Here is a 25,913-nt window from a genome sequence, read left to right on the forward strand (position 1 = left end):
GGTATGTTCATTTTGAGTGAAGAACAATTATACTCTTGAATGGCGCACGTAAAGCGGTACATCAAACGACTCATTGAACATAGTAGGGCCTTCAGCGAAGCGATCGTATGCAACAGTACACTGCAAAATGAAGTTAATGAAGACACATTGATTATGCAGGAGGTTCGATTCATCCAAACTTCACTGTACAGTAAAACCTCAATGATACGAATCTCACGGGGTTACCAAAAATATTCGTAGCATCCGAAATTCGTATCACCAGAAAACATGGAAAGTTAGTATGCGACAAAATAAAGTTGGCATACGTTTTGGTACAGTGTCTCTCAGGGCCACACCGACGTTATGAACAGCTGTGAATGATTGCCAGTAAAGTTTTTAGACGTCAACGATCATACTTGTACTCGTAAATATACGGTGCATGCGTGTGTGTTATTAATGAAACAGGTGTGTTGTGCCCCATGACCGCTAGTAGCCCCTTCCTAATCTTACTACGCTTTTCTGCATGACACCAGAGTACTGCGGCGAAAGCGACTTAAGAAGCGATAGATAGAGGCCAAGCTGCTTCACCAAGACCGTCCACTTCGTCTCTTGGGGTCTTCGTCCACCTTTAATGGGACTTCATGACGGACCCGTAACCCAAGTTTCAGTCTTCTTTCACAGAACGTCTGATTGCGGGGACATGGCTTGCATCGACGTGGCAGGCACATGTTAACACAGTACAAAGACGCTGCTGCCTCGAGCACAGGAGCACACGTCACCGCGTCGGAAAAAAAAAGAGTGCGACGTCACCGCCATCTGTAATCTAAACGCGAAGGCGCCTATAGGCCTCCAAGATTCGCAAGCACTATCTCAGAGGCAACGGCGCACCGTTGATGGTCGCGCAGCGCGCATGTTTGCGCGTGACTGCCGCGTCTTTCGCGACAGCGCGGGCAGCACCTGTTCGTACATGTGCGCTAGCGTACATTCGTATCAAACATCGCGGGGTGCAAATCGGTTCGCAACAACCATAGTCCAATACAATGCAGGCTAATGGGCCTTTGCCGAGACAACATAAAAATTCGTATCAACCCGAAATTCGTACGAGCCGTGACCGTATCACCGAGGTTTTACTGTATCTTGCTCTTTTGCGGTCACTAGTGAGCACAACTAGCAAAAACAAGTTGTGTAAACACATGTGTACAAAGCATCTCAAAAGGTTAATCAGGTTATGGGGCATGTCATAAAAGGTTATGAGCATGGAATATAGACCAATTTTCATCTGATGATGTGCGTCCAGATCTAAGTTCATGGCGAATGTTCTTGCATTCTGCCACCATCAAAATATGGCACTGCATCAAGCCTGCAACCTTGATCTTCTTTGTAGGTACTTTTATTTGTGTAATCAAGCATCCTCAATAATTAATTTACAGTCTTGATTGAAAATGTGGTATCCTTTGTTTTAGTTGCTGTTATTGAACTGTCTCTTAAGAGGCATGTGGCTACCCTATAATGCTGTCTTGCATTGTACCAGGTACCAGCTGAAAAGGCCATTAATTAAGATAGTTTTGTATGCGATTTTTCTTCTACATTATACAATAAAGTATTGATTTATTTATTGATTGAACCTTGGAATAGTATTCGTGGTTTCAAAAGGCGGATGGGAAAATACGGACAAGCAAATGGAATGTAACTGCAAATCTGTGGCAGCTTGATTTGACACTTCAGTGACCCCTTGAAGTGACTATATAAATGGCAACATTCATAGGTTGCTAACCTATTTTTGTGTTCTTGCAAATTATGTCAGGCTTTCCAGTCCGCCTTGTAGAAAATAATGCAGGGTGCTGGGCATTCAATTGACTATAAACCTCCCATTTTACTTGAAGGCAATACCAATTGAAGGACATTAGGATGCGACAGTTTTAGTACAATAGCTATTCCCGTTGACCAAACAGGCATGCATTTATTGTCAACTCTTACTGGGTGCAGTCACCAGAGTCGCAACAAATTCTCAGTGTCGGCCTCGTGTTTGCTACAAATTGTAACTTTGTATCTTTCTATCTAATGGGCTTCTAGCAGGCCTAGATTTTAAGATCTGTCATTCTGTGACAACGGCTTCATAAATACACTCAACAAGGCAGGCTTCAGCAAAAAAATAAGTGGTTTTGGCTTAAACCAAACTGCGCATGTTCAACTCTTTCTGTACCATGCCCCTAAGGCATCGATAGCTTGAATTGCCGCTTTCGAGACATTCCGCCCCATTAACGGGCACACTGGGCCATCCATCATGAAGGAAAATAATTATAGTTCTCTTCTGTATGTAGTTTGTATTTTTTTCCAGCATGGCCTTAATTTTTGAATGCGCTGTGAAGTTAACGCGATTGTCGAAGTGGAAAGCGAAAATGGCCACCGCCGGATGCAGTGCAAGCATGCTTCGGAAGATCACAGATATGGGCATTCCGGTGCGTCTGTGACTGATGTTATTGACTTAATAAACAGCAGCGTGTCTGCGAATGCCGCCTTTTTGTCGGACTTTGAGAGTAACGACGACGCAAACCAGCCTGGAACATCGGTCCCTTTTGCTTTCTGCTTCGGGCCATCTCAGTTCATGTTTCAGCACCAGCCTGCCAGGATGGAAAATTATAGAAACTGTAAGAAATGCAAGTACGGCTGGAAAACTAAGCAGAAAACAAGTTCTTACTGCAAGACGCGCGACGTACACTATGCTTTACATCGAGGAACTGCTTTGCCGCATGACACGCCCAGTCGTAGTGCTTACAGTAATATGTTCGTTGTGGAAGTCCTGTTCAATGAAAAAGTTTGAATTTTTCAGATGGTGCCTATTAGACGGCAGCACAATTTGTACATCTTGTATATTTTGTTATATTCTTTTCTTTGTAGATAGAAAAAGGTCTTTACAAACTCCGTTCAATTCTGTCTCGCAATCTTGAAACTGGCAATTTATATCGCTCGCATAACGTACATCTCGTTAATGAAACTTGCATGCGTGAAAAGTTCATTCATTCGGCTTTCTGTGTATGTATTACATAAAATATTAGGTGCAGTAGTTCCTTAAGCAAAAAACATTAGTGTGACCTCCCAAAAACACCCCACATAAGGAAAGAGTTAAGGCCTTTAAAGAGTTAATACTTAGCAATATTTTGTTTTGTGGGTATCTTCCGATGAACACTTGTGTATTTATTGTCATTACATAAAAAATTGCCTCTCTCTTTCTAGATGGGTTTTGTAATAGTGCCTCAGCTGATCTACGCGCGAACCCCATCACCTGTGCGGTCAGACTTCACCAAGTCTTTTGGTTATGAGGACCCATTTGTCAACATCTTCACCGGAGCTGTAAGCCTTGTTGCTGCTGCATGATGCCTTCTTTTTTTGCTTTCACTTCAGATTAGTCCTAACTCATGGCTTAAATACTCAGTGCCTATGATGAAAGAAATGCAGGAACAGGAGTACTGTGATTTCTGTACTGCTCTTCCTCGTCTCATAAATTTGTGCATAAATTTTAACAAACAAAAATATGGTGCTTTAGAGTCTTGATAATCTGAAATCTGCTCAATTGCATTAATGATAATTTGAATTGCATGGCTAGTCCAAATAGGCATAGTAGTTGTATTCGAGCAGGGAGACACCTTTTCTGAATTCTAACTCTGAGAACTGCTCACAGGGGAGATAATTTGGCGTCCTTTTTTAAAGCATAAAATTATTAAAATAAAATATTTCTACACTTTTCACACTATAAATTCACTTTACTCCTCAAATACTGCTTTATAAAATGTCCTAATGTCTACTGCATCTTTAACATCAAGATTCGTGTCTTTTAATACGAGAAAAAGGGATACTGCACATTCCGGTGGCTTCATAATAAAAATAACCAGTACAAAATAATCTACCGTCCACTTAAATTGAATACCAAGGTATGCAGACTTTGTCATTTGAGGACCTTTCCATTTTGCAGACATGTGATTATTGATATGTATTTTTATTTTCGGTGTCATCTATTAGAGCCATCTGTGTTACATTCTGTAACTAGGCTGGTGCAAATAGTAAAGTTTAGGTCCAAGGCGAATTCGAAGCAAATAGTGATTTAGCCGAATAATTTCGAATCAAATTCGAATAGTATATATCACATATTAAAAGAAGAATGAGCATATTTGTCATGACCCAGCTAACCTGCACAATATTTTTTTTTTAAATTCAAACAAGGCATGTGCAAATGTCGTTCTTTTTGGTTCAAGTGGAAGCAACTTTAAATAGTAGCAGGATTTGACTTTCGGTGGAATGCAAGTGGTAACCTGTAATATATGTTACATTTTAAAACTGACTATTGCTTAAAGCATATAAGCCGGTGTAACAAACTTTTAAACTTAAAAATGATGAAGCATGTGCGGGTAATATGTTCATTCACCCTTGAAGTGGGGCTTCGTGGCAGTGCAGATTTCACTTGGATAGGCGCATTCACTGCATAGCACCCCTCTACTGCAGTGAAACCACCTTCACAGGGGGTTACATGTGTTTTATATATGTTTATTTATTCATTTCGAATACTACTTCGAAATTACGAATAATTTAAATTCGTGTCGAAGCGAATTTGAATACTGTAATATTCGTTTAAATATTCCAAGTGCTCGAATATTTGCACATGCCTACTTGTTACAGACTACCGGCCCAGTTAAGCTGTTCTTCTAGCGGTGTTTTAGCCTATGATATCCACCGGAACTGTTAAATTTCTTTAAATAAATCAATATTGTATTGTTATTTAGAACAAAATTTCTCACAACTTTTGGAAAAGTTGCATTGCACTAGTTGTAGCTTGAATACGCCCCTGAAACCTTTAATGATGCGAGTGCTACACCAGGTAAACGGGATGGTAGCACACGCCCAGCTACCAGCTATTTCTGGTTGCGCTGCCAACATCTGGCTGAGCTGATTCCCACTATTGGCTTATTCCAGCATTTTTTGTTACTGTTGAAGTGTAAACGCCTCAACTTCATGAAATTTGTCATTTCACAAAGCTTGAGTGTGATTTTGTTTTTTTCCCAGCGTGACTGTGCCAAGTGGTTGTTTGAACATGACCAACTAAAACCTGCCAGAATGGCAGGATTTAAGCGCTGCCTCTTTTTTACGCTTTAGGAATGTGTGAATGCCTGTGAACCATGTTGTGCTTACTGTAACTGGTACAAGTTACAGTAATCAGATGTTTGAATTTCACTGATGTGATTGCATCATTGTAAGCTTGGATGCGTGCCTCACATTTTAACATGTTTTATATTCGGAAGCATACCTTAACATAAACCCATCCTGCGATATTTGAGGAGTAGTCGTCAGGATACTTAAATTGAGAACAATGCAGTGAGCAATGGAAAAGTAAACGATAGGTGTAACCTTAAGACATGAGTAGAGCACAGGGTAGGTCAGGGAACAAACGGGTGTTAAGGACATCTTAGTCGAAATCAAGAAGAAAAGGGCATGGGCAGGGCATGCAGCACATAGGCAAGATAACCGCTGTTCATTCAGAGTAACTGACTGGATTCCTAGAGAAGGCACATGTGCGAGAGGGAGACAGAAAGTTAGGTGGGTAGATGAAGTTAAGATGTTAGCGGGAATAACGTGGCTGCAGAAAGGACAGGACCGGTTTGATTGGAGAAACGTGGGAGAGCCCTTTGCCCTGCAAAAGGCATAGTCATGCTGATGATTATGGTCGATTTTCTGGGTGTTCCGTATTTACTAGCAAACTACCAGACTTTGAGAACTGCTTATCACTGGTTGATTTTGGCTAGTGCTGGCATATATTGGCTAAACAATAGTTGATGTTGGCTTAATTACGGTAAGTTTTGGCAGCGTTATCTTCATTCAATCCAATGACGCTCTTGTATATATGTATAAAACGACTCGAGTTTTTTCTGTTATTTTTTTCACCCGGTGAGCCAGTTTTGAGTCTTGCCTGCCTCGCACGAAACTTGCAGGGCCTGTTTGCGGACACGGTGATGTACTATGGCCACTACAGCAATGAGACAATACAGTGGCCCAAAGGCAACCCTCTGTCGTACAACTTGCCGCTGGCATACTTCTTCACAGTGGCCGTCTGCATGTTCGCCTGCCTAGTCACCCTGGCTTACAGGTTGCTCTCTTCATCTTGCTTAATTCCTTTTGAACTCGTTCTTTTTCATTACGTGCGCGTGTGTGCGGTGCTCTGAAATGGACGGGTGGAACGAAAGTTCATTCGGAGCGACAACCGCACTGACAGGCTGGGTTCATGTTTTCCTGTGAGACTCTGAGTGTATCTAGGATCGTAAATTTTCATTCAATGTTTAGTTAGTATACTTTCTGAGTGCATTGGCCACTATTCACAAGGAAATTTTATACAGTAGGACAGAGTGTAGAACTAGTTGGTCCTGCGTAATAACAAAGGGAAATTATAGTAAAATAAGGCGGACGCAAAGACGAGGTAGGCTTGGACAGGTGCTGTGATTAACATGTCGATGAGTGATGATGAGCATTGCACACAACGTTCATCATCTCTGTGTGCAACGCTCATTATCACTCATCAACATGTTGATCAGCACCTCTCCTCGCCTCGTCTTTGTGTCCGTCTGATCTTACGCTAATTTAACTTTGTTAAAACTTTATGCATATCCTTTGTCCTCCTTAGAAGACAAGTTCAGGGTATTAGAAATGAAAAGATAACTAAAAAAGTCCTTGAACACAGGGTGTCGCTGGAGTTTTGACAAGTGGACTTGCCTTCATCAACTGCCTTCCTTAGCACCTCATACACTTGTACACTGTGCTAACTTTCTGCGAACCATAAAAGTGAAGGAGGAGAAAAGAGCCAGCGCAGAAAAGGGGGGGGGGGAGGTGTGAATTCACAACAAAATGTGCTCTGTCGCCATTTTGTGATGGCGATGACACTGCATTTGAGCTCTTTGATGGGAGGCTCTTGCCAACGCCATGAATGTAGCTTCAGTTTCAGCACTAAACACTTGATTCTACTCAATTCGTACTCGATTCTAACATGCAGGCAGTTTTTTTATGCATTTTACCGGAATGAAAGGTGCACGTTAGATTCGAGTACATAAGGTATTTACGAGTACTAGTTGCCAGGGCTGATGTCAACTTGTTGACGAATTCAGCCGGTTGTGGATTTGGAGATAACTCTCTGCACATTCCTTAGTAGTGATCTTCAAAGCAGACATCATTTTGTGTTCAGAAAGGCAATGCAATGCCTGTCAGAAAAGTTTAGAACTTTTGACTGGAATTATTGCACAGTGCTGAGAGCATGGTTAATAGAAACACAGTATACCTGTTGTCCAAGCTCTTATTGCTACACCATAATTGGGGCCAACAACATGCACCGAACAGCGCAGTCATGTCTTTTATAAGAACAGAACCATAGGGAACAGAGCCATAGGAAGGCAGTCAGGAGGCTTCTAAAGCGGCAGTCAAGTTCTCAAGTGTTTTTTTTTTTCCTTTTTTTTGCATTGTCATTTACTAATGAATGCTTATGGAACGGTGTGGTGTCGTTTCTTCCACTGTCTTGTTTGTGTGACCGTCTTGTCTTGTCTTGTCTTCTTTTCTTCTCTTCTGCTTCAGCATCGGATTGCTGCCTGTAAGTTTTTGTCTCTCCTATTTTTGTGGTCATTGAATTTTTTCTAAGTGTGGTTTTGAAAGGGGTCCTATACCACTGTTCCAAGTAATCATCGAATCACCTGAGTGTAGGAGCTTATTGCCTCATGTATTGATTGCCAGAAAAATTTCTCGAATCCGTCAAAAAAGGAGCGGAGTTACAGGGATTTTCTTCTCTAAGAAGAAAATCCCTAGGAAGCTACACAGGGAGGGATGGCACGAGGTAAAGAAGTGGCTTCGGCACGCATCACGACCTTGAGTGCACATGAATAAACGCGATCATCCTCTCCCATTGTGATTGCTGTGCATGAATGTGGCTTCTGTGTAATGTAGCAGACTGTGGAGTGTGGCACCGGCACGTGGTGGCACTGCGTCTCAATCAGCGCATCTGATTCAAATGCTACTCTTGACTTGTATCGGCTGTTGGCCAGTAGCATGCTATCTGTTGTTCAATATCGAACAGCAGGCACCGGCAGCTCTGAAGAGAGTGAGCACGGGCCTCTGTATGAAAAGAGGGAACCTGAGAAAATGGCAACTTCACACTCCGCTTCTAAACTCTCCTCGTCTCGTACGACTGCCGAGTTGTTCACAGCAGAGCGCGTTGATGTGTGTGCCGTTCTTCTGGCCATGCAGCCTGACCCGGTCCTACAAGCAGAACTACATTGAGACGTCGATGGGTGTGAAGGACGTCTACTGTGCCAAAGTATTCTCAGCCTGGGACTTCAGCATCGCATCTCGGGAGGCGGCCATGCTCAAGTCACGAAGCATCTACAACGAACTCAAGGTGGGCACCGCAGCTGGCTGTATGAGCATATCATGTTTTAACTGTACATTCAAAACCTTAAACCAAATGCATTATTGTTTTTATATAATGTATAATATAGGGGCATCCTTAACCCTTTCAGGCGCCACCTATGAAGAACTGTCTCTAAATGCTTCAAACTCACACAACATTATTTCAAGGCACTCAGTATTTTATTGCAACAAAAATAATCTCATAATGCATTGATTTATGTATTTTATAGTAATTAATCAGAATTCAGTTGTAATTAATTAATTATCTATTTATTCTGAAGTCATCCAGGTTCTGTTTATGCATATATAAAATCAAATTTTATGCTACAAATACTGTGCAATTTGGTTTTCAATTGTAGTAATTTCGAACAAAGAAAAAGTATACTTTTGGTTTGGCTTGCGGAGAGCGGCGCGTCGAACGACTCGTCGAACATGGTAGTGCTTTCAGTAAAGCGATCATTGGCAATAGTACAATGGAAAAGAAAGTTAAATGAAGACACATTTATTGTGTAGGGGGTTCAATTCATCCAAACCTCCATGTATCTTGCTCCTTCCTAGCCCCTAGTAGACACAACTAGCCAAAACAAGTTGTGTACACAATTGTGTACAAAGCGCCTCAAAGGGTTAACAACTGCTGCGAGTGTTATCGGGTCTCACCCTTATATGATATCTAATGTATAACTAGGGCTCCGTGTTTTCGGTTTTATCCGAAAAAATCCTATAAACATCTGCCGATAAAATTTTCGACAATTCGGATTTGTCTGATAAACTCTGATTTCAAGGGCCAATATGACCTGGTTCCGTTCTTTTCGAAAGGGAAGTTCTAAGTGCTCATTGATACAATTTCTGGTTTGACCGATTTAAAGTTTATCGCACGTGGCTGTATTAGGCAACGTAGCTGTATTGTGCTCCGACTCAGCTTCCTACATGCAGAAACTTCACAAGGACTTGCAACTCTCCAACCCTGAATTCAAGGTGCTTCACTTAAAAGATCCGTGCCACTTAATCAACAACGCTCTGGAGGATGGAATCAGGACAAGCTCGTTTAACGTAGTTCACAATTTTGTTATGCACTTTCCTGCCCATTTGAAGTCGTCACGCGAGCTGTGCCGTAAGTTTGGTCTTGTGTGCTTGGCCATGGGCATGTCCATGAAGTCGCTGAAAACCGTATGTCCGTCGAGGTGGTTCTCTTTTGATGAAGCTCAAGAAGATATTTTGGATTACTGGCGCACCATTTTCTTTTTCTTGAGAAGCGACGAAGCCAAAGGAACGAAGTGTGAGAAGCTCAAGAGTCTTATTTCATCGCCTGAAGCTGGGCACGACTTTCTCATTAAGATAAGGTTTCTGAAGACCAATTCGTGTGCCGTGCTCTCAATCATTAAGGAACTTGAGGCACCTGGTAGACCAAGTTTATCCCATACTGGGGGTTTGTTTGCATGCACTCATCAGTCAATGGCGTGATCCAACACAAGTCTGTTGGACCTTCTTGACGAGAATGACCACTTAACGACTATCGCAGACATTCATGGATACTACGCTGCTGTTGCCGGAAAGTGTAGACAGACATCTGAGAGGAACCTGTGCGATCAATTCCAGTACAGCAAAGAATCGTTTTGGTACTGTGTTCAAATTGTGAATCCAAATGTGAAACAGGAGCTGCCCTGTGTGTTCGAAACCTATGCACCTATTTTTCAATTAGTGCTTCTTGAAACTAACGACACGAGCCAGCTCCGGAGTCATTTTGCGAACTATCAGTGGTATGAAATATTTAACATGTGCCAACATTGTCGACCCTGCAGGAGCTGTTGTCAATGGAACGGCGGGCTGTCGAGGCACCGCCCACATGGGGGATCAGGATAGGCAAGTTCCTGGCTCGCATCACGGTCAACCTGGTCATCATAGCCGTCATCGCGGGGTCCGGCGCGCTCGTGTACCACCTGCTGTCCAAGAAATCTCTCGAGGTACGGCAGGATGACTGTCCATTACTCTAGTGGCTCACAGATTGAAACAGCAATTTAGGGCCATGTAGTAAGGTAGAAAGGTGGGCGAGTTGGAACCAATGCATACTTAAAACACAAGCACGATAACGATGGAGACACACAGAAAAAGGACACAAAACGAGTGCTGTCTAATTGAAGTGTAACGATGCGCTGCATAGATGCACAGAGATGAGCAGAATTCTGGTTTGAGCATGTCGGTACTGGTTCATAACTGAGGATACTTTTGGCACAAATCGAACGAGGACACATTTCGGCGCCCGTCCTGTTCCTTTGTGTTATGTGTCCTCGTTCGATTTGTGCCAAAAGTATCCTCAGTTATGAACACAGAGACGAATGACACAAGAACACAAAACGGACTAGGACCTTGCACACTGACAACTTTTATTCAATCGCTTTCACTCGTCAGATATATATACACATACACATAGACAATGAGAGATGACATCTGCAATGACACAAGAAAGTGTGTCGTAACAGCTCCAGGGAGCACACTTTGAAGACATGAAGCAATTCATCGAAGTGTGCAAAACCACTCGTTTTAAAACTTAGCAGTGTCGGAATCTAGTGCAACCGTTGGTGCCCTTACACAATCGTGGCCCGTTATCTCATTCATAAAAAAGACTTGGATTTCTTCCCTTTTTTTCCTGCTCTTTCCCATATGCGCTAGCTTCTTTGTCTTGTGAAAACATGGTGTGCACTTACAATTAGAACAGTGCGCTGCTAAATTGCCTGAAGTTGCTGTCTTACAACTGCAATTTACTGAACAAAGCGGAACACATGAAAAACCAACACCATGTGTGCACAGGATTCTAGTTCACACGAAAAAATTTGCTAAGCACGTGTACCTCGCAATCTAGCAAGTGAACAGAAGGTTGAGATATGCAATTATTGTGCGTCATTTTAATGAAAAAGCTCCTGCGAGTTCGAGAGTACTTTTTGTGTAGGCTTCAGCATAAGGACAGTGTTATTGAAGAAAAGGATTGCACCCACATTACCTGCAGTGAGCTGAAAGAAGTGAGGTCGTTGTTCCCAACCTCAGGTCTTTCAGATGTGAGGGCTCTGAAAGACCTGAGGTTGGGAACGACAACCTGAACACAGCATAACATTGGCTTGTACGCTAACACCAGAGGCAGTGGCGTCTTTAGTGGCCAGACTTGTAGCGACATGATATGGTTATCTCAAGAAATTGCAGGTCTCATTTGTTATACCATGTATTGTCAATTATAAGTCGACGTTTTTTTCATAAAATGACCTTCTAAGTTCGGGGGTCGACCTATAATCGGAGTCGACCTATATGCGGAACCATAAAGTCGGCTTATCTGTGGGGTCCGACGAAAGGTCTTCGTCCTCGGATTTCCTGCTATTCGACGCATCGATAACATCAGCCGCAGAGGCAGCGGAGTTGCGGCAACAGCTATCTCCCAACGCGCGCGCACCGCTTCCAGAGCCAGACATTCTTGCGATCTGCCACGACGATCGTGAAACTATAGTGAAAGCACACAAGGCGAAACTACGGAGCGCGTTTAAAAATCACCGCCGCGCGGCATTAATGCGAACTGCTTGGGAAACACGGTCTCGAAAGCAGCATTTCAAACCTTTGATAGAGGGCGAACGATGCTCTATGAATAAAGAGGAATTTATCTTGCGATGCGCCCTGCAGTTTTGTATCATACAATAGAAACGATTCGTTGACAAACCATCGGCGTCCGTGTGGGCTGGCAACACTTCGCGGGGAACTAAACCACATGACCAGTCACATGCGCCCACAAGTGTCTTCGTGTCTTTTCGCACTCACGCCTGTTTGCCATTTCTGCATTTCGCTTCGCTTGCGAGCAGTGGTGTGTGTGATTTGCGACGCTGCCAAACGGACGCCAAGATGCCACCACTACACCGGCAACAGTACAGCGCTGCTTTCAAGAGGCAAGCGATCCTCTACACAGAGTCGGAAAGCAACGTTGAAGCAGGGCGCAAGTTTGATGTGTCGGAAAAATGCTTGAGGGAATGGAGAAATCAAAGGACCAAGATCTTCGCGTGCGCTGTTACACGCCGTTCCTTTTGGGTCAACGATGCCTGGTATCGCTGGGTCAACGATGCCTGGTATGGACTGCCAACCGACATGGTCCGCGCGGCATTTTCCATGTGCGGCATCTCAGTACCACCGGCACCCGTTCCGACGGCGAGCGGCAGCAGTGGCTCACACGATGGCAATGACCGTGACTGCGTCCTTCTCTCAAGCGACGACGAGTCATAAGCAATGTTTCACGGGCAAATAAATGTTTCTTTGCATCACTCCCTCTTCTGAAAAACCTATTGGTGAGCTATGGCCGCAGCATGAGGCTGTGTTCGGAGTCAACTTTTTTTTCCCCTAGAAGGGGTTGCAAGTTAAGGGGTCGACTTGTAATCGGTGTTGACTTATAATCGGCAATATACGGTACTTAAGGTTTTCTGGTCTGGTTTCGTTCTGTGAGCTCTGTATACGCTTTCCTGAATGCTCGCATATGCACTGGGTGTCTCATGGCACATTTAGCTGGTCACTACCGCGCTGTCACTCTGATTGCAATGACTCACAGCCCTTCTTCATCGGAGCCATGGAAAGTGTGTCCAAGCTGAACTTGCTAGCTACACAGGGTTGCGAGTTGGGCTAGTTGGAAGAAATCATTCATAACGGTACTGAGCACAAACACTGGACAATAAACGGGACAAGTCATCTAGTTCGGGCAAGTGAGCTTTCTTTTTTTCTTTATGACTGGAGCCAAAGCCGGGCAGGAGAGGGGAAATGGGCTGCCATCAATCTATGGTGCCTCTAACTGACGCAAGACTCTGCATATGCCTGTGATCACGCGCGCAGACTGATGTTCCAGTGCTGGGCGAGATGACGGTGTCACTGACAGTGGGCACGCTGTGCTTTGTGCTGCCCACCCTGTTCCTGGCCCTGTCTCGGCTGGAGTTCATCGAGCGGGTCCAGACCAGGCTATACCTCAACCTGACCAGGTAAGCTCAGAACAACAGAAAATTAAGTTAATTTGCAAGGATTCGTGATAAAAGAAGGTAGACTTGCAAATACGGACACAAAAAAAGGGATCAAAACAACTCTAACACCGATGTGTTGTCTTGAGCTCTTCTCTTGTGTTTCTGTTCTTGTGTCTAATCACTCCTAATTACTACAAACTCCTAATTCCTAATTCCAATATCCTAATTACTACAAATTACAGCCCCTATACTTTCCTTGGCATTATTGTCTTTAATTTCTCATTAGTATTGCGTCTAACAAAGAAAAGGAACCCTTAAAAGTAACCTTCCTTTCTTTGTTCTTGTGTCTGTATTTTAATATTTCAGTGGTCATATTTAAACCTGGAAACATGTTTGAAACAAAATAAAAGTGCAGCAATAAAATAAGGCATAGCAGTTTAAACTTAATCAAATCAGACTGCTAAATTATCATTTGAGACACCCGTTGTCGTTAACTTCACGATCACAGGTTCATTGTTAGTGCAGAAAATGGAAGTTGAAATCTCTCGTTCTAAAATTTCATGCCAACAGTTAGACACCTGAATGCCAGCGTGACGTGACAGATTTCAGTCGTTCTTTTTTTTTCTTTTTCATGTTTTACCCACCATGGCTCAGTTAAGCATTCCTGAAACTTGTCACGTTTAAGTCTGTGGCTTCCTCAGAACACATTGTGACTCATTCTTAGCAATAAAAACTCGAAATGTCCCTTGTGCCTCAGATGACTCGAAAGCTAAAGCCATCTGGTGTGCCCATTTCACCGTGCACTTCATATCAATGTCCAATGTTCCCTAATTAACGTTCGTTAGTTAACTCAGTACCTGCTTATTTATTTACCTTGCTTCCGTTATCATCATAACTCTTGCTAATTAACTCATTACTTATTTAATTTGCTTTGATTGTCATCAAATATATGCACAGTCATTGGCTCACTCGATTTTGTATGGCTTTTGCTGCCCTAGATGTCACATGATCTGTTTTGCTTCATCTGTCCCATCTTTTCGTTCAGGGCCACATTCACAGTAGACATATAAGGGCTTTGCCTTAACCCTTTGACACGCTATGTACACAGTTGTGTACACCACTTGTTTTTACTAGTTAAATTGACTAGTGGCTAAGAAAGAGCAAGATACATCGAGGTTTAGATGAATTGAACCTCCTGCATAATAAAGGTGTCCTCATTTAACTCCATTTTGCGGACTACTGTTGCATATAATCAATTTGCCGAAGCACTACCATGTTTAGTGAGTTGTTCGGCATGTTACTTTCTACGAACCACATCAAAAGTATAATTTTTTTTTGCTCGAAATGAATATAATTGAAAATTTAATTGCATTATATTTCTAGCCTGAGATTTGCTTTCATTTATGCAAAAAACAGAATGTGCATGACATAAGGATAAATAGATATTTAATTACGATTTAATTTGGATTAATTACTATAAAACATGCAAATGAATGTATTATAACATTATTTTTGTTGCAGTAGAACAGGGTCTCAAACGCGCAGCCCGTAGGTGTCTCGCTTGCGGCGTCAGAATGAATAAAATGTTTGTGACTTTGCTAAATGCGCATTATTTACTCACCTATTTTGATTAATAGGGTTTTGTTCGGGTAAGCTACAGAGATAAGACTGGTCTCAAACATTTCTTTTTTTCGTTAGGCACCTCATGCGGTTACCATTTGAAGAAACATAACCGTGGCATAAAATCTCTGTATTTCAGAATGGGCATCCAGATTTGAGCCATTCTGGAGGTCAATATAGATACGTTTGTCGAATCCTTACATCAAAAACACTTCAGAAATTATCCATGTATGAGATATGGGAAATGCACTTTTTGAAATGGCAGCGTTAGGTGACATTTTGAAGCAACACATTCTAGAAGCAACACATTGTCGTAAGTGCATATGTTGTGCTTTCTATGAGCTGCGCAGAACTCGAAGCCACACCGTGAAAGGAGCCAGAGGCATGTATTGGTGCTCAGTGATGGCTCCCCTCTTGTGTTTACCCTGCCTCCTTCATGCCTTGTCCTATCATAGATTTCATTTGCTTGCCTGTTGGTCTGCCTTCTCCCACTCTCCCGAATTACTTCCTGATGACTAAACAAAGGAAAAGAATTTTAAGGGCTCGTTTCTTTGTTTTACACTGCCTTAATGAGAACTGGCAGTTAATGAAGCCCAGGAAGGTATAGGAAACGTTAATTGTATTGTAGTAATTGGTTCTCATTAAGGTTGTGTCAAACAAAGAAACGAGCCCTCAATATTCCCATCCTTCATTCATTCATAGCGAGGGTCTCGTTCCGGCAGACTTGATGCCTTCGGGTAGTATGCGAGGGCTTATTTGTGAGCTCTACGATCGTTAAACAGTCACTCTCCATCCGACACCATCTGGCAAAAATTAAGTTTTCCACACTCACCGTCATGGCTGCGAGTGGCGCCGACTAACATTCCCAGGTTTGCATGTACATAAATACCCGATGAGTGGACGAGGGGACAACCACCGCCGTAGCTCAGTTGGTAAGGGCATCGGGCACGTAATCCAAAGGCTGCAGGTTCAGTCCCTGCCGGCTGCAAGTTGTCTTTTCGTCCACTTTACTTTCTTCACATCTATATCGCAATTACTACAATACACTCAAAACGGTACAATTAACGTCCCCTTACCTTCCTTGGCTTCATTATCTGCCGGTCCTCATAAGGTTGTGTCCTGATGATTAGAGTGACCTCCAACACCTATGCTGCTTTCTGCTCCTCTGTCTCCATCTCCCTTTCGAGGGAGCAGTGCACAAAGTGAAGCTAGTGATGTTCAGTTCATACGTGCCAACACACCCAGCGGCTGAATGAATGTCCACCATTAAAAAAAAAAATCCAATTAAAGCTGCTGACAGTGTGGCTGATGCTCAGTGATTGGCAGTGTGCTTTATTGCTTGTTTTTTTTTTTGTATACAAGGACGTTGACAATACATAAACAGTGGATACTTGCTGAGCAGCTGGCCGTACTGGCATGAGTCTAATCCAATTCATATCAAACACCCTAAAAAAAAATGCTTGATGATTCTTGGCAGTCAAAAATGTAGTCAAGCATCAAATTATCAATTGGGAGAAGAAAAGAAATGCTTGAAGCAGTCATTGGCATTTTGCCTACTTCATCAGATCAGTACTCGGAAAAAGCGAATGCGCTCATACGACATCACCTTCATAGTGAAACCAAGCAGTTTGCCAAAGACTGCAAAAAGTGAGACGAGAGATTGCTTAGTAAGGATAAGAGATATTGCAGCAGCTGCATTAACACTGAAGTTTTGTGCATGTTAGGAACTTGATGTGATCAAGACTGGGCATTTCTAATCTAATTTTTGTACCACATTTTCCCTCATATAACCCGCATAAAAAAAAACGGAAATATGTGCTTAAAAAGTGGGGGTGTGGGCTATATGCAGGGGTTTAATGCATGTCTTTCTTTTTGTAGAGTTAATGTTAGGGGTATGGCCTATATGCAGGGGTGAGTTATAGGCGAGAAAATGTGGTATATCAAATGCAATAAAACTATCCCTAGCATTTTGAAGCATTGTTATAGCAAAATAACATGACTGATCCCTCTGTCATAGGAATCGGTATAACACAAAGGTGAAACGTGTCTTCACAGACGTGGTTGAGCATTTGTTTTGCATTCTTTCGCCCTAAGCGCGAAGGAATGAATGCTGCAGCAACAAATTGTAATGTCACGCGAAGAACGGCAAGCAGCTCGAAACTTGCAACGCGCTGCTCAAGCAGAAAGGGCGCACGGAACGAACATACACAGGATGAGCGTGAACTAACTGTCACAGTTGTAACTTATTACTGTGTGAGCAGCGCGCTCTTTTCGCAAAAGCGGCCGCTGCAGTGAGCGAAGTGACCTTCGTGCTCTCAACGCAAACGCGGAGCAAGCACAAGACGTACACACCACCGCCATCATGAGATAACCCGCGCATGAGCGACCACGCCCTGTAGAGGCGCGTGCTCATCCGCGTGGGGCGATGACCTTTAAAGCGTGCTCTTCGAGCCCTTTGCGCCTTCTCTCTAGTGATAACAAAAACACGCTGATGTACCACCAACGTCTGAGTGCTGCCACCAGCAAATGGTGTATATAAGTAGCTTACCGTTAGCATGGCAAAGAATGTGCCGTCTGCGGCCGAATCGTTTCGCGCCCTACGCTGCGGAGCGGGGGGTCATAAGTTCGACTCCCGGTGACGGAACTTTTTCTTCTGGATTTTTTTCTTTGCCAACTGTTAGTCTTTATATTTCACAACGTCATATCCATGACAGAAATACGTCAGTGGAGCCGTGGTGGACCCCGGCATAAAACACTTTTGTGTTAAAAAATCCTACTTGGGATGCTGCTCTGTGCCCTGAAGAACCTTTGACAAAGACTTGAAAGTCCTTAAAAAGCATTGTATTTTGACCTTCAATACCTGTACATACTCTGGGCTAGAGTCTGGAGAAAAATTGTGGGTCTGGATCTTCTGGCCACCTTGCATTCCAATGCTGCTTCATTCTTTCAGGGGTTGAGCACGAAAGAGCAGAGGGATAAAAGAAGGAATGTACACGTACACTGGCACTGCTGACAACATTTGTTTTATTTCCATCTCCAAGCCGACAAAGAAACCTGTTTTGCACATGGTGGCCATGTGAACACTTCGCAGTAAACAAAACAACTACTATAACGAGGCAAAATTGTTTTTCTTTTACCGGCGAGAAGGCAAAAGTGCAGTGGGTACAGGCAACTGAAAGACATGCCTCAGCGCATCATGTGCAGAAAACAGTTCTGTTGAACCCAAAGACAGTGGAGAGTTTCATATGCGTTGCTGAAATAATCTATTTGTTCAGCTTCAATTATTAATCTGGTGATTTCAGACTTATTCTTGCTCATGACGTCAGCTTCATCAAAGCTAGTTTGGCACTGGCATTTGTGGCAGTGTAGCACTAGAAACCCACCAAGGGGGACTTTACTCACTTTATTACAGCGTTCTCTGAGCTGGTCATATAAACAACGGCCAGTCTGCCCAATATACTACCAGCCACAGGACAAAGGAGTACGGTTGATAACACATGTTTTGCATTGTACAAACGCTTTCTTGTGCTTTTTGGGCATTCCACCACCACTTTCTTTTCAGGGTTGGTTCTTTTTGCACAAATTACACAGTTTATACAGCGCTGAGAAAAAACAGCTTGGTTATTAGCCCTCACGGCAATTTTCATAAGGTTGTGGGAAACTTGGCGAATATAAGAGACCACCGCTACATTTCGTTTCTCGACTGTGGGACAACCAGCGGCGCTGGACACAGATTCCGTGATTTTTGCTTGCCAAAGTAAACCGTCCGCTGCAGAAACCATTAGATGAGTAGGGTATACATCTAATTGTAACCGTGATGCTTGCTGCCTGAAACTTGCGTCAACTAAATGCGTACAGGACTTTAAAAGCGCATTATTAGGGCAGATTTTTGCGGTCCCCCTCCTAATGAGGTTTGAGTGGCTAGAGTTGAATGCCAGTAATGCCTTCTTCATCCGAAGCTCATAACACCAACAAATTAGTTGTTGTGTGAGTATAAGTTTCACGTCAAGGATTCTATTGATTCCACCTACTGGGAACTCAACAGTCATAACAAGTGGATTAAGACAATTGCGTATAATAGATACGGTGTGTCACACCGATCTTCGAAATGATTGTACGGGCTGTTGAAAAGTACACTAACATCATCAACAAATCTGAAAACTGTTACAGAGTGATTACTTTTGTCAAGTTGCATGGGCAAACATCTCTTAATCTTAGCTATAAGCAGATAACAGAATAGTAGCAAGCAGGAGCCGATACATACTCATTTTATTTCTGTAAGAAAGGAGTCTCATTTCTTTGTGTGAACGTAGAAGGTAGATAAAACCTAAGTACTTCTAAGAAGGCATCTACAGAAACACCGGTTTTTTAAGAAAACTTAACAGGCCCGAATTTGTCGATACGTTCTTCGATGCACTTTCTTCAGTGCATTTATGCAGTTTCATTTTTTTACTCTTCGTGACACTAATTCATGAAAATTTAATGCAACACCAAGTTAGTGGCGGATCCAGAGGGGGGGCGGTAGGGGCGATCGCCCCCCCCCCCCAAAGCATGTGTCATGTGTCAGCCCTCCCCCCCGCCTGCCTGCAGTGCCTGTCTCTCCTCATCCCTACCCTACCCCCTCCCCCCCCCGGTCAGATGAAGGAACCGCCCCCCCCAAAGTTGGCACCTGGATCTGCCCCTGCACCAAGTAATCCTTACCGTCCTTTCTTTTTTTTTTTTTGGTCACCCTTATCTATCAAGTTGTTTGTCTTTCCTCTTTCAAGGACTCGGGTCACTCTCCCAATTCTGGTCTCCTAACAAGCACGTTAATTTAATGACTGCCTTCTCTCGCATTTCGTTCATTCATAGCAAGAGTCTCGTTCTGGCAGACTTCATGCCTTCAGGTATTATGCGAGGTATCATTGGTCAACTGTCCGCTCGTCAAGAGATCACATGCTGCATGGCGCCAGCAAGGCAGAAAAAGAGTGTTCCACACTCGCCGTCATGGCCACGAGCAGCACTGACTAACACTCCCAGGTTTAAATGCACAGGTATACCCGACAAAGTGGACGGGAGGATGACCGCTGCTCTAGCTCAATAGGTAAAGCATTGGACGCGTATTTGAAGGTTGCAGGTTCGGTTCCTGTCGGCGGCAAGTTATCTTTCCGTCCCCTTTAATTTCTTCACATTTACATCACAATTACTACAAACAACCTCCTTTATATTTTTCTTGGCCTGACTGTCTGTTAGTTTTCAATAATGTTGTGTCTAACAAAGAAAAATTAGCCCTTGAAATGCCCTTCTTTCGTTCTCTCGTAGGGTGACTCTGGCCAAAATGGTGCTCCTGGGTGTGCTCATGTACTTCTGGCTGGCTTCCAAACAGGTGAGCATCACGCTTCACTTGTAGTGCGTGATGACTCAGCACAGCATACTTTTTTAGATTCACATCACTCTGCTCCTGCTGTGAAATGTGCCTTGCAATACGGCAGTCGGCAGTCGTGCTTGTGCAATCAAGCCACCCGATAAAGAAGCTGCACCTGACATGAGCATCTCTTTAGTGCATTTCATTTCATATTTATTCTAAGTGTGTTTTAATTTCATGATGATAATGGCAAGAAACACTTCGTATTTACTCTATTACATCTGATAATTCATCATATGTGCGCTAATTATGTCAGAGTCTGACTGCTATGATCATGTTTTCAGGGAGGTTACATGAACAATACGCACAGTATGGAACAGAGAACAGTGAACGGCAACATACAGTATTGATTTGAGAGAGCCAAGGTGACTTTGAGATTTAATATTGTAACAATTTCTTAAGTTGTCCTGAATATAGTAACCAGTGTTATGCAGTATAAATTCCAGGCTGAGTCCTTAAAAGGATATACTATAAACTGGTGTTTGCAGAATAATTTCACCAGTGTGAATTTGAATCTGAACAGGAGGCTTGAGGCATAACGGTTGCTTCATGCACTGCCATTTTCTAGTGCCCGTTGTTTGTCCAGAATAGAACAAAAGTAAAATTCTGTCTAAGTAGCACATCAGGAGGCTTTAAATTGAAACAATATTGACGTGTCGCTGAGCATCTCACATATTTTTAAATCTGAAAATTCGAGCAACCTTTAAGACATATGCTAATAGATTACATTAATTAGGATATGTTGTCCCTCAGCCAACGTAGCTTGCATGTCACCGTTGTTTTTTAAGTATGCCATCATAAGCAGTGTCAAAGTTCTCCAAATTATGTTTGCTTGTAAACGATAATTGTATCTCTGCTTCATTCAAAAGGTATGTGTGCTCTTTACAGCAGCACAGCACGTCAGTGATCGAGAGAGGTGTGAAATAGTGACAGTTGGTCACACTGTTTGTCATATATAAAAACAGGGCTTACCACAAAACTACGGTTTAAAGGGGCACTGACACAAAATTTCGCGGCCGAGATAGCCTGCGGGATCGATTCCCATGAACATGCGTATATCATCTGCAAAATATCAACAGCGAATATAGCTTGGAAGGTATTTTAAATTAATTTTGAAGTTTGCGTGAGTGATCGACATCCTCGCTCTATTGACACTCTCAAAGGGGACCCTGGGGACTCCCTGCTTCCGTCACGTGACAAGTTATGATGCCGTCATAGCCGCCATGTTTTTTTGCCGCATTTGCTCCAGCAGCCTACTTCTCGGCGGCTGCTTGGAACCGTGCGGAAGTGCGTCACAGTTCTGTGTGCTGACGTGATCGAGCGCTGCACCCGCTAGGTGGTGATAGTTGCACCCGGAGGCTTGTCGTTTTTGAAACCGAAACTGACACTGGTCGGTAATGAGGAGCCTGTAATTAATTATCTGTCGCGCACTGCAGCAAACGATGTGCCCTGTTATGACTAACGGGCCCCCAGCAACACATTGCAGCAAAAAAATGCGAGGCCAAAATTTTTGTGTCAGTACCCCTTTAATTAACGGAGTAGATTGCGGACTAGTCTGCAGATTTTTCACACATACGAATTCTCAGGCACGGTGAGGGTAAGTGCGTCAGCAGCCAGATGAGCACTGGTACAGTTGTGAGCAATATGAAAGGTAACACAAATTTTGTGTTTATGCACCGATCAGTTGTGATGTGTGGATACAAAACAGATGTACTGATTTGTAAGGGATACCCCTACACTTAAACATAGTTTCCTAATAATACACTAGAGGGAACTCTGGCGCTAGTGTCTATGGGAGCTGCAACGCACGACGCTTCAGCCAGCATGAGAATGATGGGTAGTACACGGATTTGTCTAAGCTTCGTTCTTTCGGCTCTGTTTGGCTCAGTGTGACCTGCAGCCGCTCTGTCGCTAGACGAAATTCAGCACACGTTCAGCAGTTCCCCCTCGCCACCTTGAGGCTCACCTATTCAAATTGGGTCACGAAGTTCACAACAATCCATTCTTTTATCCTAAAGGAACGCCAAAATGCAGCAAACAAAGCCGCAAGTGTGTTCGAAGCCATAAGCACGAAGATTAGGCCAATCCGTGTACTACCCATCATTTCCATGGTGGCTGAATGATCGCAGCGCCAGAGTTCTTTCTAGTAAATATATTGTAGGAAACTCTATGCACTTGAACATTTATAGTTAAAACCACTTATGTTTGTCAACTGCATTCATCCACTGTGGCTTCTTGAAGCTAGTTTCAGTGTTCCTTTTTATATTGTTCCCAACTGTACTTGCAGAAGTTTCCTGTCTGCAATGTGTGCTTATTGAAGACTGCCACCGATCTTGTGGTGTTGTGCGCGATGCACCTGCTTCCTTCTTTCAGCGCATGGACGGGTGCTGGGAGAGTCGGCTCGGTCAGGAGCTGTACCGGCTTCTGGTGGTGGACACGGCATTCGTCCTGCTGCTCACCACGGGGGTGGGCGAGGCCCTGCGCTCGGTCATCTACAAGCACATAACACCGCGCGTGGGGCCCCCCGAGCTGGACATCGCACACAACACCCTGGACCTCATCTACACCCAGACGCTCGTCTGGTGAGTCATACATCCTCGGGTCACTTCTGGAGCAAAATCCTGTGCATGTTCAGCTTATGGACATTCAGTTTTGGCTCACGCGATTGGCCAGAAGCGAACTGCCATCATCGAAGAGTTGCCATCCGGTCAATCGCGCAAGTGGAAGATGAACAAGGACCAAGCCTATACGAGGTTCCACACATAGTTAGCTTCTTGTTCACTGATTTGCTTGCTTATTACTGTAGGATCTCGATAATTCGAAATGTCACATTTCAAAAACTGGACGACTGGTCTGGCCAAAATTGGGAGCGTTTGAATAGGAAAAGAGAGTTCCCACCAATTGAACTTTCAGAATCGCTGAACTGTTCTTTCCGAACCAAATTTGTCCCACCTGCCAAATTCACATTGCCTTGCCCCTCGGTTCAATGTCTTTCCAAAACTCTGAGATAAAACAATAACTGCCAACACTAAGGGTGTGGGAATATGGTGCATGGTGTGATGCAGGTTCTTTTTCTTTTTACGACAGCTCTCTAAAACCAAGCATAGGAGAGCTTTATTGAGGACAAAGCCGTTAATTTCACAAACAGCACACAAACTTTTAATGAGAAACTAAAAGAAAAATAACTATACAGAGGTAAACACTTAATAAAAAGTTCACTGCACACGCTAAAAGATTTTTAACAATAAACAAGACGCAAGCTCAAACACTTAAACTACAGAGTCTAGCTCTGATGCAGCTGATCGGTGGAGCAGGGAAGAATACGAGTTCGGTCTCGCCAACTAGCGGAGGCTTGACTGGCTGAGTTCGCGGGTCTGGCTGGCTTGACGAGGGAACAGTGGCTGCCGGGCGACGCGCTGAGATGCCAGGGGCAACCTGGTTAGGCAACTCTATGCACAGCTCGGGCCCGTTGCCCAACTGCTGCTGCTATGATGCCTGCTAGCACTGGAGTCCGCAGGCCTTCGGGTAGAGTTCGCGCACCATGGCTGTGGTCTCGCACGGGAACTCAATGGCAGGAAGCCACGGCCACTTGATGTCTTGGTGGCTCAGGTCCGCAACCCAACGGCCCATCTTTAGCGCTCGGTCCGATGACAACCTTCTGCTTGTCTCGTTCCCTTCGAACTCTCCACTCTTCTTTTCACCAGGCTTTTTCTTGGTCTCGGGTCAACCTGTCATTGCCTGATTGGAGACTCTCGTGTTCATAAGTGATTGGTCCCACGGGTCTCCGTGTTCGTTAAGCATTGGATCCCTTTTCTTTTATATATTTAATGTCGCACCGCACGTTCTCGTGCATGACACTCTTCAACGTCGTCGGTGTTTAACGCGGCACCGTGCGTGCACTCTCTTGTGTTTTTCTTGTCGTCTTTCTTTTCGTGCGCGTACTTTTTAAAGGCACGAATAAAACGTGCACTACATTCATCACACATGGTAATCTACCAGCCATCTCAGCTGGCTTGACCTTTGCCGTAGGTTACATTCAAGGTAATGAACACTGGCCACCCATGCTCTCAGCTGCTGCTACCGTTGCCGTGCGGAGAACTCGCGCCAGGGTTGACTCGTGCTCTCCTGCACTATTGTTATTTTCTTTCCTTTTCTTCCTTGGCCAAGTCCGCTCGAAGGGCAGCCTCAGCGGTATTTTGCGTGGGGCGACATAATTTAATGGTTCTACTCTCACGAAATTTCTATTCACCATTTTCCAGTGGTTTTAGCCGCACTCTACCCGTTTACTATCACTGTTGTCTGGTACTCACGAAAGCTACATGATCAGAAAGGAATAGGAAAAGGTGGAAAGCACTGTCACGATATACTAGCCTTTACCTGGAAAGAGGTTGCTTTGCATTTCTTAATGCCACTTGTTTACGCCTTAGGCAATCTAATTTACTAAGGAATGCCACCTAACACCCGAGGCACATTTTTGCCGTCGCCGTCGTGTTGTGTAGAAAGTCTAAATCGATAACATCGCCATATGTTCCATGTGTGTGTGAAGGCGTGTGATGGCAGCTGATGGTCGCAGCTCAAGCAGAAATGAAAACACGCCAGCCGTCTCTGTCGTGCAAAGGCGCATAAAAGGATGCCGGGGGGGGGCCTGCGTTGCTCGGACAGGAACTGCAAACTTTAAAGGGGCCCTGCAACACTTTTCCAAGTAACCATCGAATGGCTTTATTAAAGCAGTTGATTGCCTCGTGAATCAACTGCCGCAAAAGTTTTTAGAATCCGTCAAGTTCAAGTGGAGTTACAGAGATTTGACGCACGCTGTAATTGCTGCCTCTCTTCTTCCCTCGTCCCAACGAGCGCGCTGGAAGCTAAGCAGGGACGGATGGCACGGAGGAAAGAAGTTGTGCCATACGTGCTTGGAGGCCTTGAGCACTTCTTTTTTCTTCCACTGTGCAACTTACTTCCAGTGTGATCGCGCACACGGGCACGTGGCAGCGTCCCACAGCGGCCACAGTAGCTATGCAGCCCACGATGCTCAAATCAGCTAATGGCTGTGAATTTGGGTATGTAGCATCATTTCTAGAAAGAAGATTGAATGATTTCTAGCTGACTTTGAGAATTAATTGTAAATTCCAGGCTGCATGCTGCGCTGTAATGTTTGGATCGCGTGTTCTCAGGAGCCTCATCTACCAATCTGTCCATGCTGAAAAAGTTTTGCAGGTCCCTTTTAATTAAACAGATGTTGTCGTGCACGGTTGCGCGCACGCTATCTTGACAGAAATCAGCAGATGGCTCATACCCTTGTTTGTGCTGTGCTCCCACTGCTTACCTTGAATTGAAGTGATAGCACGAAGGTTGCTTCGCCCGCTGCAGCAGCCGCGTTTCCTTACGCCAGCGTTTTGTACAGTTACGTCAGATCGCACTCTAAAGGAGTTCACTGCTAGCCTTATTTCGTGTAACATTCCAATTTATTGCTATCGCATTCATTGCTTCGCCCATGCAGCGAAACTGTGACT

The 25,913-nt window shown here is 43.9% G+C and overlaps 1 protein-coding gene across 2 annotated transcripts in view; it reads left to right on the plus strand.

Moving 5' to 3' along the window:
- LOC119399362 (transmembrane channel-like protein 6) overlaps positions 1 to 25,913 on the plus strand; it is a 73,150-nt gene that overhangs the window by 24,288 nt on the left and 22,949 nt on the right. For both annotated transcript variants that reach the window (XM_037666179.2, XM_049417674.1), the window contains exons 7-13: positions 3,214 to 3,330; positions 5,958 to 6,112; positions 8,248 to 8,398; positions 10,209 to 10,370; positions 13,258 to 13,400; positions 20,301 to 20,364; positions 22,777 to 22,985. In XM_037666179.2, coding sequence (XP_037522107.1) covers positions 3,214 to 3,330; positions 5,958 to 6,112; positions 8,248 to 8,398; positions 10,209 to 10,370; positions 13,258 to 13,400; positions 20,301 to 20,364; positions 22,777 to 22,985 — 1,001 coding nt within the window. The remainder of the gene's footprint in view (positions 1 to 3,213; positions 3,331 to 5,957; positions 6,113 to 8,247; positions 8,399 to 10,208; positions 10,371 to 13,257; positions 13,401 to 20,300; positions 20,365 to 22,776; positions 22,986 to 25,913) is intronic.

Source organism: Rhipicephalus sanguineus, chromosome 7 (assembly GCF_013339695.2).
Source record: "Rhipicephalus sanguineus isolate Rsan-2018 chromosome 7, BIME_Rsan_1.4, whole genome shotgun sequence".
Taxonomy (NCBI): Eukaryota; Metazoa; Arthropoda; class Arachnida; order Ixodida; family Ixodidae; genus Rhipicephalus; species Rhipicephalus sanguineus.